Raw genomic sequence first — 15,315 nt, 5'->3', positions numbered from 1 at the left:
AGTAATTGATCAAGGCATCGGAGAGGTCCACCCCACCCATGCACCTGAATGGACAGAAAAACAACATTTAGCCATATATTTTATTTTATTTCAAATAACATAAAAGATTGTTGAATATATAATCCATACCTGTTGTACTCCTTCACTGCTGGTGGAACAGAGATGTCCTTCAAAACCCAGTGTCCATCTGCATCTTTGACTCTCCTTTGAACAGTGTCCTCACCATGGGCTGTGTGGAGTGTTGAACACATGAACACATCCCTTGTGTCTCGCCACTGGAGAAACAGGAGAGAACAAAAAGTTTATACCCTGTGCCAAGCAACCGTGTGTCAACAAGTTCCATTACTGACTCATAACTGAGTTCCTTGCCACTGTTTCCCTGCAGCTTTCCTTCGTATACAAAAAAGTCCCAAGTGTACCCATTGCTTGAGTCCGCCAGAACGAAAAGTTTATAGCCCCAGCGAATAGGCTTATTTTTCATATATTGTTTTATCCCTATACGCGCTTTAGAGGCAACCATTCGCTCATCAATTGAAATTTCCTGGCCAGGGTGATAGTTTGTTTTGCAGGCATCCCTCATCTCAGTGTATATTGGCTTTATTTTGCAGAGACGGTCAAATTCTGCTGTCCCTCTTCTCTGCTCATTAGCAGCATCGTCCATCAAGCTACTAAGGTGAAGGGATCGGCAGATCCTAAGAAACTTCTTTCCAGCAATAAGCTTTTTAGGGAATGGCAAGCTGTACAGTTTTCCACCTCGCCAGTAATCCGTTATTGCAGGGAGTTTTACTAGACCCATATAAATGACCATGGCCATGAATGCAAACATATCCTGTAATGTCACATCAATCCACGGGTCAGAGGGCTTTGAGTGGTGAGTTGAACCAAAGTCATTGGTGTTTTGAAATATTGTCAGTAACATGGAGTTCGTAAAAAACAGTTGAAAAAGCTGTAAAACTGTGTAGGTAGCTGTACGTATGAGCTGAGGTCCTGGTGATTTGGTGGGTCTGAAGGTGGGCTGTGGAGGTGTCACGTCTGGAATATCAACATCATTCCATCTCTCTTCAGATATGCTCGGTTGACATCTCACCTTGACTGCTGCTGCTGCCAATTCTTCCCCTCCCTCTCCCTCTCCCTCTCCCCCTCCCTCTCCCTCTCCCCCGTCCTGGCAAAACCTCTCTGGGAAGGTGAGGGATAGGGCTCCTCTTCTGATGAGGTGCTGTCATCTTGCCTCTCAGTGTGAGACTTTTTGTTGACTGGCTCCCAGACTTCATCTGATTCTATGTCAGATGATTGTCTTTGAAAACACACACACACACACACACACACACACACACACACACACACACACACACACACACACACACACGTCAGAAGTTAGCAGAAAGAACTCAAAAAACAACAACACACTACATAAGTTATCAGAAACACATCAAAACATAAACACATACCTCAATATATACAGTAAAATATGTATACTATATATAATTATATGTACAATATATAGAAATATAATTTTATAATATAATAAAACACTTACTTGTCAAGAGTGACGTCTCCTCCATCCAAAAACATCTCCTCTGCAACCGAATCAATGGATGAAACATCGCTCTCTTCTTCAGAAACGTCTTCCTCCGACTCATCACTATCACGCCGAGTACACTGTTCAACAACTTCTTCAAGCGAGAAGTTTGTTTTTCTAGTTTTCTTTGCCATTTTTTACCTCTAGACATCTTTCAACCGTAAACTCTCTCCGAACGCTATTTACGCACAGACGCATGAGTCACTATGACACTTTACGCACGGACTTCTACGCTTCACAGGTTGAATCCTCCCCATCAAGCGGCATATTAATATATTCAGGAGTTCATTGGCTATCAGATAAGACAGTCATTTGAAAGATTTGTTGTAGTTGGATAGATCTACTGACCGTCAAAGAGAGGGCGGCACCATTTCTCATCCCGGGCACTCTTTGGCTATTGCTGCCTGTTGACACCGTTTAGTTGCACCGATTGGTTCAAATGAGGTGTCAATCTAAAGGGCAGAGGTCAGCGGCCATTTTGACATCAGTAAATCCGTAATCTTTACATGTCAAAAGACGCTACACTATAAAATACGTCATAGATTTGATAGCTCCGCCGGCTAATTTGAAATGCGACTACTACATTCCGTGGATGTTTATCGACATGTTAATGTTCTATGGACTAAATATTTCACTGAATTAGATTGTCTGGACCCTTTGCAGTCTAACTACACCACTTTTGTTGGAATGTTATCAATCAGTGGACTAACAGGAGGCTTCATATGTGAGTTCTGTCAGTTTTGAAATTGTTTATTTGGTTGTTAGTGGTCTGACAAATACACTAATTGTACTCGCTGTGTTGATTGTATCTTAAAATGGCTTGTGTCATTCAAATCACAAGAATCTCAGCTTTCCAAAGATATGTGACATGTTTAGCTTTTTTTTTTCTTTTGATTGTCATACGTCAAAATGTTAACCCTTAAAGCATGCTGTGTACCGCCGGCGGTACATAGGAACGCTATGAGGTTAAATATACTGATGATATATATATATATATATATATATATATATATATATATATATATATATATATGATATATATATACTGTGGCCGGGCGGGGAATAGCACGACAGAACAACAGACTTTGGTGTGCCCCGGAGGGTGCGTTTATTGAAAAACAGTGTGGAAGTGAAGGAGATAATACAGGGAATGGGTGATGTGGCGTCTTCGGTGCTCGGTGCCTCGTGAATCCTCTGTCCTTTTGTGCTCTTCGGTGACTGTGGCCAGTGAGGGGTGGGTGCAGGAACGTGCGGTCACCCCGAGTGAAAAGGTCCAGGCTTGGTGCGGCCCAATCGTCACGGCGAGTCTGTGGAAGGAACGATAGAGAGAGGCGGTAAGCGTTTTGGCTCTTTGGAGAAGCTTCTCACCCTTCTGTCCTTTGGGGCTCGTTTATAAAGCAGATCTCGCCGTGATCGATTGGTCCGTGTTGAGTGGCTGCAGGTGTTTCCGATGAGTTGCCAGGGCGACGCTGATTGTTCCTCGGGACTCCCGCCACAATACATATATATATATATATATATATATATATATATATATATATATATTTATATATATATTAATATGTATTTCACCAAGCAAAAAAACTCTTAATACAATTGACATAGGTTCATATGTCAATTGTAAATATCTACGCAGTTTTGGATTGTAGACAGAAGCGCGTGAACAGGACTTTTATTTGGATCTGGTAATGTGACGTCATAGGGCTGAGGCGCGCTCCTGCATCTGTGTTTGCTTTCAGTTCAGGAAGGTCTGTAGTTTTAATCATTTAAAGTGTTTAAATTCATACAATGCGTTCAGTCTATTTTATATGTTTTACAAGCGATTTAAACTTTATAATTATTGCGTGTAACATTGTAATATTTTATCTAATGATGAACGTTATTTATTGTGAGTAAAGCGCATCCACAGTGTCTGAGTTCTCAAAATGATAAAAAAAGACTTGTGTCTCATCATATATTTTAAATGTTACTATTCACTGCTAGGATTGAGTAATATTTTCATATGAAATAGGTAAATAAGGGCTGTGTGCATGTGGTATTGCTCTGGTGTAATGATGACGTTTGTGAAATAAAGTCTGGTCGTCGCTTTCACTCGACTAGGGCTGCCGCTTTAATAGTTTACTGAAAGTTAGTTTATGAGAAGAGTCCACTTATATTTTTTACTTGGTCAGTCACAGAAAAAAATGTGTCCATGTCAAAAACCTTAGAGAGATTGTTAACATCTAGGTCTAATTGGAGTATATTGGGCAGGAAATATCAGAAAAATCATTCATCAACCTTACATATGGCTTACATTTGAAAGTGAAGCATGTAAATAAGCAGCGGACCGCTTCATCTGGTGACTCACGGTGGATTGAGACAAACACCAGTTTATCATCCGCCTCAGTATTTAAGCTGCTTTTTCTAACATTGTTATATTAATCTTCCCCTCGCTGGTCAAATGCTGGGGTTGTGTGATGTTTGCTTCAGAGAGGCGTGTTAGGGGTGGGTTTTACAGAAGCGTTCTTCTGTCAGTGGAAATGCTGCTTGATTTTGGGCTCGTGGTTTGAGGTGCAAAACCGTTGACCCTGTCCAGCTCATTGTTAGCCCTGGTACACACTGAAACCAAACTGGCTATTGTCAACATGAGTGTTAAAGGAACACTCCACTTATTTTGGAAATAGGCTCATTCTCCACCACCCCTGAGTTAATAAGTTGAGTTTTACCGTTTTAAAACCCATTCAGCCGTTCTCCTTTTTTGGCAATATCACTAAGCATAGATTGTAAATGTAAAGATGCGATTTTCTAGGCCGATAAGATTAGGAACTACACTCCCATTCCGATGTAATAGTCAATGAAGTTTGCTCCCATAATATGGGCACAGCAGGCGCAGTAATATCACGCAGCACAACGTGACCAACTGCATAGCTGGGAACTACTTCCAGGCGCTGCTTGATATTACGTCCATATTACAGCAGCAAACTTCCGTGACTATTACACCGGAATGGGAGTGTAGTGTCTAATTATATTGGCCTAGAAAATCACATCTTTACATTTTCCGCCAGTCTTAGTACACAATACAACTTCAGAAGATTCAAGTTTTAAATAGGACAAAAAAATCAAAACTTGTTGGTCATTTTTAAACGTGATGCTATTGGTCTAATAGGATTCAATGATCTATGCTAAGCTATGCTATGTTTGGCGTCATCAGGATGGAGGAAATACAGCAGCTGTGCGTGACCGTCCGGTGTTTGATGAGGAATGAAGGTTTGAAGAATGTTTTGGCGATTTTACGGTCTAGCCCCACATCCGTGTTGTATCGCACGGGTATCAGGTTGCGTTCATCAAAGATAAATAGGGTTTCCCCATCATATCTGCGGAGCATCTGAAAAAGAGCTGTGAAATACATGGACGCGATACACTCACCTAAAACTCCTGAGAGGGAATGGGACAAAGAGTCGATGGAAGATCTGACTATGGCCCCGAGAAAACTGTAGCGTCTGGACCAATCAGACATAGTTATTTGTTACATTTAACAAATTATCCTTAAAACCAACGAGCCAACTTTAGGTTGGCATTCTAGAAACAACCCCCAGTTTTACCAACATTAAAGCAACTGGGCCTTAAGGGCTCAGTTGCCAGGGCAACTATCTGATAACACCAGTTTTACGATCCAAAGGAATGCAGCAACTTTAGGAAAGACATTTGGCCTACTGAAATGGACTCTTCCCTAATTTATAGGAAAACCATCCTATGAATGAACACACAAATGGTCCATTCATTGTGTATATCATTGTGGTTTATGTACCTTGTCTTTTTCTTTTTTTTTATTTGTGTAATGTTTTATGCATGTGTTAAGATAGATATAGATAGATATCTCATGTAGATATATTATGTACGTGTCATGTTTAGTATCTCTGAATTCGTATTTTGATGATCTAAAAGATGATGCATATTATATGTTGATACACAGGTAACATATTAGAGTTTCATGAATCCCTAGTAGATTTACATGAATTTACCCACATGCAAAATACCTTGCTCTCAAACAAAGGGTCGTAAAAGCCCACATCATTTGCGAAACCCCCCGCTCGGAATTTCAGCCTCTCTCATTGGTCAAGTCCACTTTCAGAGGTGTTATCTTACTAGATGTTAAAAGGGCTCACACCTAGTTCCGACCAGTTCCTTCTGAAAACTTGATTGCTGCCTGTGGGGAGGGCCTCCACAGGCCCAGGCCCAGAGGGGGGCCTCAACACATGGAGCTGTGGGACTCTCCTCAGCCTGAAAAGAGTCAGACTAACACCACTGGAGTTCATTTCACCCAACCATGGAACTTATCATCATGAGAATGACCACGATCAGACATCTCTCTATCTTCACTCCTGACCGTCTCTGGATCCCCAGCTCTGAAGTGCGGCCTGCGGTTCCTCAGAACTGCTAACTTGGGAGAGAAGACTCTCTTAACCTCAACAGAGTCAAGGACAACCTCGGAGTTTCAAGAAATTGCAACTTCGGCCATCAAATGGAACCATCCAGGACTTCTTCAGAGACTCCACGAGACCCTCGGTCGAATGCAAGTATCGTTTCTTCCACTAAACAGAGGTTTGGTGTAAAGCTATCGTATGCTATGTTTTCGATTAGAAACTGATGGTTTCCTCACGCCCTTTTTCCTGTACTGTTCTAACCATCCTCCTACCCTACCCTGTATGAGTGAGTATATGTTTGTTTGTTTGTTTAGATTAGTTATATGTTAGTCGTTAGTTAATAAAACTCTTGTGCACAAATTACATGAGTCTCTGATTCTGCCTGGCAAATTAATGTCCCTTTACGATTTCCGATCAAGCTACATGCTCTAATGCATTATTAGTGTAACAATGTTATTTTTCTGTGGCCAAGAAAATATCATTGCTTAGGGTTGATACAAAATTACCCTGTATGTTCGCTAGATGAACAGATTAATTGATGGCGATTCGATTCCGCTACAGTTACTACTGGCGGCTGATATAAATAATGGTAATTAATCAAAATTAATTGTCATTATTTATATACATTTCCCTTTTGAGCTAAATTCGCTACAAAACCATACAACAACAACAATTATAAAATGAGTACAAATAATAGTAAACCTTTTATCAATATATATTTGTAAATAATCATAATCATAATCATAATGATAATACATTTTCTAATATTTGAAAAGTAAGTCCCTCACCTTTTTACAGTCTATGTGATAATATTAAAAAGAGTATCTTCTGTAGGCTCTCATTGTCTCTCCTCAGCATTGCTCTCATTGCAGGCCTGCCCGTGCGTGCTTCATGAGCTCACGTTACACAGTTACACTTGTGTTCCAGTCCCTATCACACTGTATGTAAAAGTAACCATACATGTAATGGCTGTATATACATTGCATATTCAACAAAATATTAGTTGATATAAAAAATAGGAGACAAATAGGCACAGCAGTTATGAGATGGACATTTGAACATCTCATGTAAAAGTGACCATACATGTGATGGCTTTTATATAAAATACCTTTTCAGCAATATATTAGTTGTTATAAAAAATAATAGGAAACAAATAGACACAACAGTTACGAGTGCAGCTCTATTTGAGCTGGTCTTCTGTATCCCACAACCATTTTTGCAGTGGGTCCGAATTAGTTCTCACACTATACCACTGTTTGAAGATTTCTGCGGACTGGATTACTGTGTGAAAGAGAGGGTTTGCAAACATTTTAAATGTAACACATTTATTTCATAGTTACTTTAAATAAACATAATGCAACTTATTCCTCATGGCTATTGCTTATATTTTAGCTTAACCATAATTTATTTCACATCAAACATGTTAGTTTCTTATTTTATCCATAACCGCACGATGAAGTATATCAACAAAGTCTTTAATGTTTTAAAAATATAAATGATAACACTTGGGCCTCAACGGTGTAACTCAATCATTTTCACAAACACACATTCAGTCCTTCAAGTCTTATTCTCTTCTTTAAAAAGAAATGAATATAAACGGTGTGATCACACATGATATAATACAAAGAAAAACATTTACACTTGTTTTTAGGTAGTGGTAAATATTGTAATGGTGAGCCAGCAATGTCAAAATAAGTAAAGGGAAAAATGTATTTAAACAGACCAAACCATTAGTGATGGGAAGTTCGGATCATTTTACCGACTCGGATCTTTGAGTCTCGTTCAACAAAATGAACGAATCTTTTTTCGAGTCATTTCGTTCATTTCGTTCATTTACCAAAATATAATTAAAAAGCTACGTGTTACTTCCATAACACATGTATTGCTTATACAAACGTTGATCACACAACAAATAAGACAAAACTATAATGCTATTAGAAACAGAAAAGATTAATTCATTTTTTACCTGGGTCTTCAGTCTATGATTAGCTCCCTCATCTCTATCTGTCCCGGGGCCTCATTTATAAAGACTTGCGTAGAAACCATCCTTGATTTTATCTAAGAACTTTTCTGATTTGATCGTAATAGCGATTCAGAGAAAACGAACGTACCACGAAATCCATGCGTCCGCCAGACATTCGGTTATAAATCACAAATGATCATGGAATTGTGTGCAGCTGAATGTTCCGCCGTCGAAACGCCCCTGCTTAATTAATTAAAATGAGCTCATTCCTAAAGCAAAAACTCTGTGACAATGGCAAGTAAAAAGGAGTGCAAGAAATCAAATTATAGTGAGGCTGAACTATCAGCAATACCAGGCATTATCACAAGGAAACGGTCGTACGCCAAGCTGGAATCTGACGTGGAGATAAGTACTTTTCCACGTCAAAGACGGTTTTTATAAATCTGTACTTTGACGTGGATTTGATCGTACGAACACTCTAAGATCAAATCAGTGCGTAAGAAAGTTTTATAAATGAGGCCCCCGGTTTGAGTCGTTCGTTCATCACGTGACAGCCCCATATCAACTTAACTAACGCGATCTGAGCCGGAAACAGAATTGATTAGTTCATCTCTCGAATCTTTCGGGTTTGAGTCGTTCGTTCATCACGTGACAGCCCAATTAGCTTAACCTATGCTGCCTGAGCCGGAAACAGAATTGATTAGTTCATTTCTCGAGTCTTTCGGGTTTGAGTCGTTCGTCTATCACGTGACAGCCCCATAAGCTTAACCTATGCTTCCTGAGCCGGAAACAGAATTGATTAGTTCATTTCTCGAGTCTTTCGGGTTTGAGTCGTTCGTTCATCACGTGACAGCCCCATAAGCTTAACCTATGCTGCCTGAGCCGGAAACAGAATTGAGTAGTTCATTTCTCGAGTCTTTCGGGTTTGAGTCGTTCGTTCATCACGTGACAGCCCCATAAGCTTAACCTATGCTGGCTGAGCAGGAAACAGAATTGATTAGTTCATCTCTCGAGTCTCGGGTTTGAGTCGTTCGTTCATCACGTGACAGCCCCATAAGCTTAACCTATGCTGGCTGAGCAGGAAACAGAATTGATTAGTTCATTTCTCGAGTCTTTCGGGTTTGAGTCGTTCGTTCATAGTTGCGCAATTGCACATGCGCGACTGAACGAATCACTCCCGAGACGACTCGTTCTTCCCGAGTCACATTAAAGATTCGTTCAAAATGAACGAATCGTTCAAGAACGACCCATCACTACAAACCATAAGGATTATGCCTGGACATGCCTGGGCATGTCAGAGGACCTGGACATGCATGGACATGTCAATTTGAAACTGTGTCAACCCCTTTACCTACCCAATCACAGTAAACTTTCTATATATTTTTTTAATAAATATTATTTAGTATATTTTTATAAAGTTTTTGTACTGTACAAAGTGAACACCTACCCATCACACAAAAAGTTCAACACGCTTCCATTTGTAATAAAATATTGTAAGTCATTTAAATTATTATAGTAGGACTCAAGACATTTAATCATAAATCACATTTACGTTGTTATATCAATGTAATGTCCAAATCAGTAAACAAATTTGTGATCTAATAAGTCCTATAAACATTTCAACCTAAAAAGTGACTCAAGCAAAAGACAAAATAAAAACATGAAAAATATTGTCACAAAAATGTTTGTTTTCTCAAAACACAAACATGTACGATCACGCTTGTGTGCGTATTATTGTAGCGCAATTTGTGCTGAATAAAGTATAATCATAAACATAAATATGTTTTAAGGTGCTGGAAACACACAAATGTCAGGGTAGGACAAAACATCAGTAGGGTTCCCAAAGCCCCAAAGTTCCCAATTATACAAGGCATCAAAGTAACAAACATGTTACTACAGCAAAACAAATCATTCGTCGTTCATCTTAAACATGTATTCAACATTTAACCCTTTCAGTGGTGAGTTTAAAATATTCTAGTGGACCCCCGAGAGTGAGTTTTTTTTAAGCGACCGTTATTTTAGAACGTTCGTCCCTTTTGTTTCCATGGCGACGCGTCATGCTTGTCACTTGACACAACACAGTCACAATAACACTGTATGACAGATGGATCGCTTTAATTTCGTGTTTCCTTTTTTTATCCAGAATACTCACACACTTGCTTACCATGCCTTGAACTATCTAATATTCCGATTCACAAATATGTGTGAATTAGTATGATTCGTCGTTTAAACCCCTATGTAAATGATCTGGATCGTGATTTGTAACGTGAGATGGGCGCGGCAATGTTTGTTCGCGCTGCAGTTCAGAGAGTCCTGTCAGCCGCGTTTACATCAAGTACATTCATCTGTTTCTCCCGAAATACATGCAAGTAAGTGGCTGGTGAACTAGAAGAGGAATAGAGTGAACCTTTTAGTTACTTTGCCTATGTGTATGTGATAGAAATAAAACACATCGGCAAATTATATTTGAATAGATGGTTATTTGCTGTTTCCATAGACCTATGTGTGTATTTAACAAACTCTAAATGTCTCCTTTTACTAGTACTTATGTGTATTTAAATGTCTGAAACCTAAAATAAGCATTATGTAGTTAAAAACACTGCATAGTTGTGATTGTATGACAAGTGCAGAGCTCGTCCGTCTCTGGCTCAGCGCCAGCCATCGCGCCAAAGCGCAGTTTGAATTTGTCAGCTGCGTGACGTCACCGAACGTTCTAAATCCCATATGTGGGACCGTACTCCCAGGGGCACAGAAATTAGAATCCCATATGTGGGACCGTACTGCTCAAAGGGTTAAGTTTATTGAACACATAACCCACTTATTTTAGGGATGATACTAAACATCTCCATGCTTATAAAAATAAACCTTTACAATACTTTTAGGTGATCATACATTTAAAACATAGTAACAAACATGTTACTACAGCAAACAAATCATTATTCAACGTTCATTTTTATTTTTAGTTTATTGAAGTTATAAAACATAGTAACAAACATGTTACTACAGCTAAACAAATCATTCATCGTACATCTTAAACATGTATCCAACATTTATTGAGGTTTTGATCTTATAAAACACATCAGGCACTTATTTTAAAGACGATACTAAACATCTCCATGTTTATAAAAATATACCTTTACAATACTTTTAGGTGATCATACATTTAAAACATAGTAACAAACATGTTACTACAGCAAACAAATCATTATTCAACGTTCATTTTTATTTTTAGTTTATTGAAGTTATAAAACATAGCAACAAACATGTTACTACAGCAAAACAAATCATTATACCACATTCATTTTATATTTTTAAGTTTATTGAAGTGGTAAAACATAGTAATAAACATGTTACTACAGCAAAACAAATCATTCATCGTACATCTTAAACATGTATCCAACATTTATTGAGGTTTTGAACTTATAAAACACATCATGCACTTATTTTAAAGATGATAATACACATCTCCGTGTCTTTTATAAGAAGAAACCCAATGCATCTTCTTCGAATACTCGCTGACTTTACGCGTAAATCACACAACACATGTGAGGAGTGTCTTCTAGGGCTCTCCTGGGAATATACAGTTGTTCTGAAAAAGCTAAATGAAAAACATTCGGACGCATACGAGACTCCCAATGTAAGGAGAAATCTCCACAGTCCATCTCATGAATGCTTGCAACTAATCGCGAAACACACAACATTATTTTACACTCACTGTTTTAATTTGTTTATTCAATTATTTAACACACATACTTACATTCAAATTTTACGCCTAATATACGGGTACTTTTACTTTTATCAGTCTGATAAATGTGTGGTCAATACTGTACATGATAAAATGGCAATCATGCTACCGAGTAAATTAGACACAATGTTTTTTAGGAAAGTGATGTTTTCATCAAAGGCAGATTATTCATACTTCTTAACATTTAAAATTTTACTCTGAGGTTCCAACGCAGGGGATATATAGCTATATATATATATATATATATATATATATAGCTTTTTCTAATTGTATCAGCTGAGCTTGTTTCAACTGTTTATAGTCAATTTAGAGTAGAGTAATAGAGTCAACCTTATCGTCTTTGCTATTCCCCACATACAAACCGTAAGCAACAACCTAAATTCAATAAAACCAGTTACAAATCATGTAAGAAAGGCATCATAATGCATACAGTCAAGCAGTATCCGCAACTTCTCTTGATTTGTCGTCATCGCTCTTACATTTGCAACTGATTCAGTGGGTAGTTCTTCACTTTTGAACTAGCTTACTGTTTTTTCCTTTTAGGAAGATCTGATAACCTGAGAATACGAAAAGAAAAAGGATATTGGAAAAAAAAAATATAGAATAGAAAGAAAAAAATTGCTTCAACCCTGTACTGACCTCTGTTCACAGTCTTTATCAGGTTTCTGATCTGAAACATTAGGGAAACAAAGACTGTTAAGGACAATCCATGCGCTACAACATGCTATCTTATACAGTGTACAGTTTGCCTTCAGCGGTTATGTGGATGTGTCCAAAATATGAGGCATCATATTATTATTATTTTTGTGTAATTAATTCATCTAAATTAAACGTGTTTGTTATGAAGCAGACGGGACAACAAGGTAAGAATGATACAAGTGATGTTTATTAATGTTAGCAGCAGTGCCGGAGGTGAACGGAGATCCTGTGATGGTGAGTACGTGATAGTAGGAAGGTTTCTGAGCCGGTTTGGAACTTGATGGGAATAACAGATCCTTTTCCTTGTAGGAGGTGAGACGGGAGGATTCCAAGAACGATAGAAGGAGGTATACTTGAGGGTCCGTGAGTCCACCAACCTCCGCTCACGTGGAAGTCAGCTTATGGCCACCCACCACTGACGACTGGAACTGAGAAGACACAGAAGACTGGAACTGGAACGAGACAGAGTTCAGGTAAGTACAGTAGGGTAAGTATTTAGATAGTGAGACTCGTAGAGAAGCACTAGCAGTCCGCTTTCGCAAGAACGAGCCCGGACAATGAGTGGTATGTGGAGAGTGGCTTTATGTGCTGGTGATGATTGCGTGCAGGTGTTCATTAATCAATATTCAGGTGACGGTGATCTGGGAGTGATTGTGGGTGCAGAACCTGACCAATCCGTGACAGTGTTAAAGTCCCGGCCCTAATTTATATATAAAACACCACGCCACAGGCGGTGGTAAAAATCTTCCACCGTAACAGCCTACCCTCCATAAATACGCGCACTACATGTTGTATTTAAATCTAAATTTTGACATTCAACGACAGATGTTTCAGCACAATGAATGTTCTTGCGCTGAGTATTAATTGTCTCTCTGTGTTCTGTGTTCCTGTCTGAAGCTCATTCAGTAACCTAAAGATTTGAACTTAACACAGACTGCCAGAATGGACTTTTAGGCATAAATGTAAATGTTCGTGTGAATGTGACATTTACAGATAAGGATATGACCGTAAACTGAAAGGTTTTCATACTGAGGATGCAAACGGATCTCAAAGCGCCTCACAGGGCAAGCCATCACTCTATTAGCTTCAAGTTTAAAATAAGGAATTCTCCTGTTTTGGGCAGCTCGGTTCACGTAACTCTCCTGCAGCATCTCAGTCTGTTTCCTCCACTATTCTTAGATGCATAGTGTCTATACAAATGCGTCATTTAGTGCTGTAATTTGACGTGATCCTCTGAAGTTGTACGTGCACTGTGGGCGGACCCGGTAAATCGATAATGAGGATCGTTGTTATCGATAATAATCGATTTTATCGATTAGTTGTTCCAGCCCTAGTTGTGTTTACATGTTTTTTGGGGACATTCCATAGGCGTAATGATTTTTATACTGTACAAACCGTATTTTCTATCGCCCTACACCTACCCTACACCTAAAACTAGCCCTCACAGGAGATTTTGCACACTTTTACTTCCTCAAAAAAACTAATTGGGCAAAATTTATAAGCATGTTTCCTCATGTGATAAATACCAGGCACACACACACACAGCTGTAGTGATTATTGTTGTGCTCTAAATGTTTTTTTTCTTGTGTTCAGATTCCTGTTTTCTCACACTGGATCCAAACACAGCACACATTCGTCTTATACTGTCTGAAGGGAACAAAGAGGTGACATGGGTGTATGACAAACAACCATATCCTGATCATCCAGACAGATTTGATAACTGGGAGCAGGTGTTATGTAAAGAAAGTGTGTGTGGACGCTGTTACTGGGAGATTGAGTGGAGTGGACGTGACGTTCGTATATCAGTGTCATATAAGAGCATCGGCAGGAAGGGGGCAGCTGATGAGTGTGGGTTTGGACGTAATGATCAGTCCTGGAGTTTAATCTGCTCTCCTGACAGATACTCATTCATACACAATACCATAGTGACTGTTCTCATTGTAAACTCCATCAATCGTAGAATAGGAGTGTTTGTGGATCACAGTGCAGGGACTCTGTCCTTCTACAGTGTCTCTGATACAATGAGCCTCATCCACACAGTCCAAACCACATTCACTCAGCCGCTCTATCCTGGGTTTGCTGTTTATTATAATAATTCATCAGTGAAACTGTGTCGATGAATCAGAAGAGACTGTCTACTCATAATGCTTTGAGCTGTATAATAAATTAGCAAGAGTTATAGATGTTATAGAGTTTCATCTTTTCTCTTCATGACATTAATACTTAAGGTTGGGGAGTAGCGAAATACATTTAATGCTGTTACATATTTAAATACAAAACAACTGTATTTCAATAATAGTTACATTATGCATGGGTGGTAATCAAATTACAGTTTGAAAAGTATTTTAGACTATCAAAGTGGTTACTTTAATATTAAATTAAAATAAATGGCATTTAAATTCAATGTTTGGAATTTTTTTAACCAATGAGGCAACTGGTGGTTTTCTAAATTTAAATAAATGTGCACAGCCTATTCAGTTAGCAACCAGCAAAGTACAGATGCTTGTCGGGGGAAAAAATGCAGACAATGTAGAAAACAATGCATGTAATGCATTTTAGTCATGGAAATACAAATGTAGAAAAGGACGTAACAACTGCAACACAATGTTTAATAAAAATAAAAGAAAGCTATTTGCATTTAACACAAACAACTACTACCTCAGAAATAAACCCCCAGCAGAAGAATTCTGTGAGAAACATATTGCTGTTTGCAATTCCGCTTCCAACCTGTAGAGGGATAAAAAGTTATTTGGTGTTGATTTAAAGGTGCCATAGAATGGAAAACTGTATTTACCTTGGCATAGTTAAATAATAACAGTTCAGGACATGGACATGACATACCATGAGTCTCAAACACCATAGTTTCCTCCTTCTTATATAAATCTAGTATTTGCATAAGAGCACCTAAAAATAGGTCAATTCCAAC

At 38.6% G+C, this 15,315-nt stretch overlaps 1 protein-coding gene across 1 annotated transcript in view; it reads left to right on the top strand.

Annotated features, from left to right (window-relative positions):
• LOC141326040 (NACHT, LRR and PYD domains-containing protein 3-like) overlaps positions 1–14,509 on the top strand; it is an 83,482-nt gene extending 68,973 nt beyond the window's left edge. The window contains exon 7 of the mRNA XM_073834745.1: positions 13,983–14,509. Within this exon, the coding sequence (XP_073690846.1) occupies positions 13,983–14,509 (527 nt within the window). The remainder of the gene's footprint in view (positions 1–13,982) is intronic.
• Positions 14,510–15,315: the final 806 nt, after the last annotated feature.

This window comes from Garra rufa, chromosome 2, assembly GCF_049309525.1.
Source record: "Garra rufa chromosome 2, GarRuf1.0, whole genome shotgun sequence".
Lineage (NCBI taxonomy): Eukaryota > Metazoa > Chordata > Actinopteri > Cypriniformes > Cyprinidae > Garra > Garra rufa.
The sequence above is the reverse complement of the archived record's forward strand: the minus strand, read 5'-3'. Positions and strand labels throughout refer to the sequence as shown.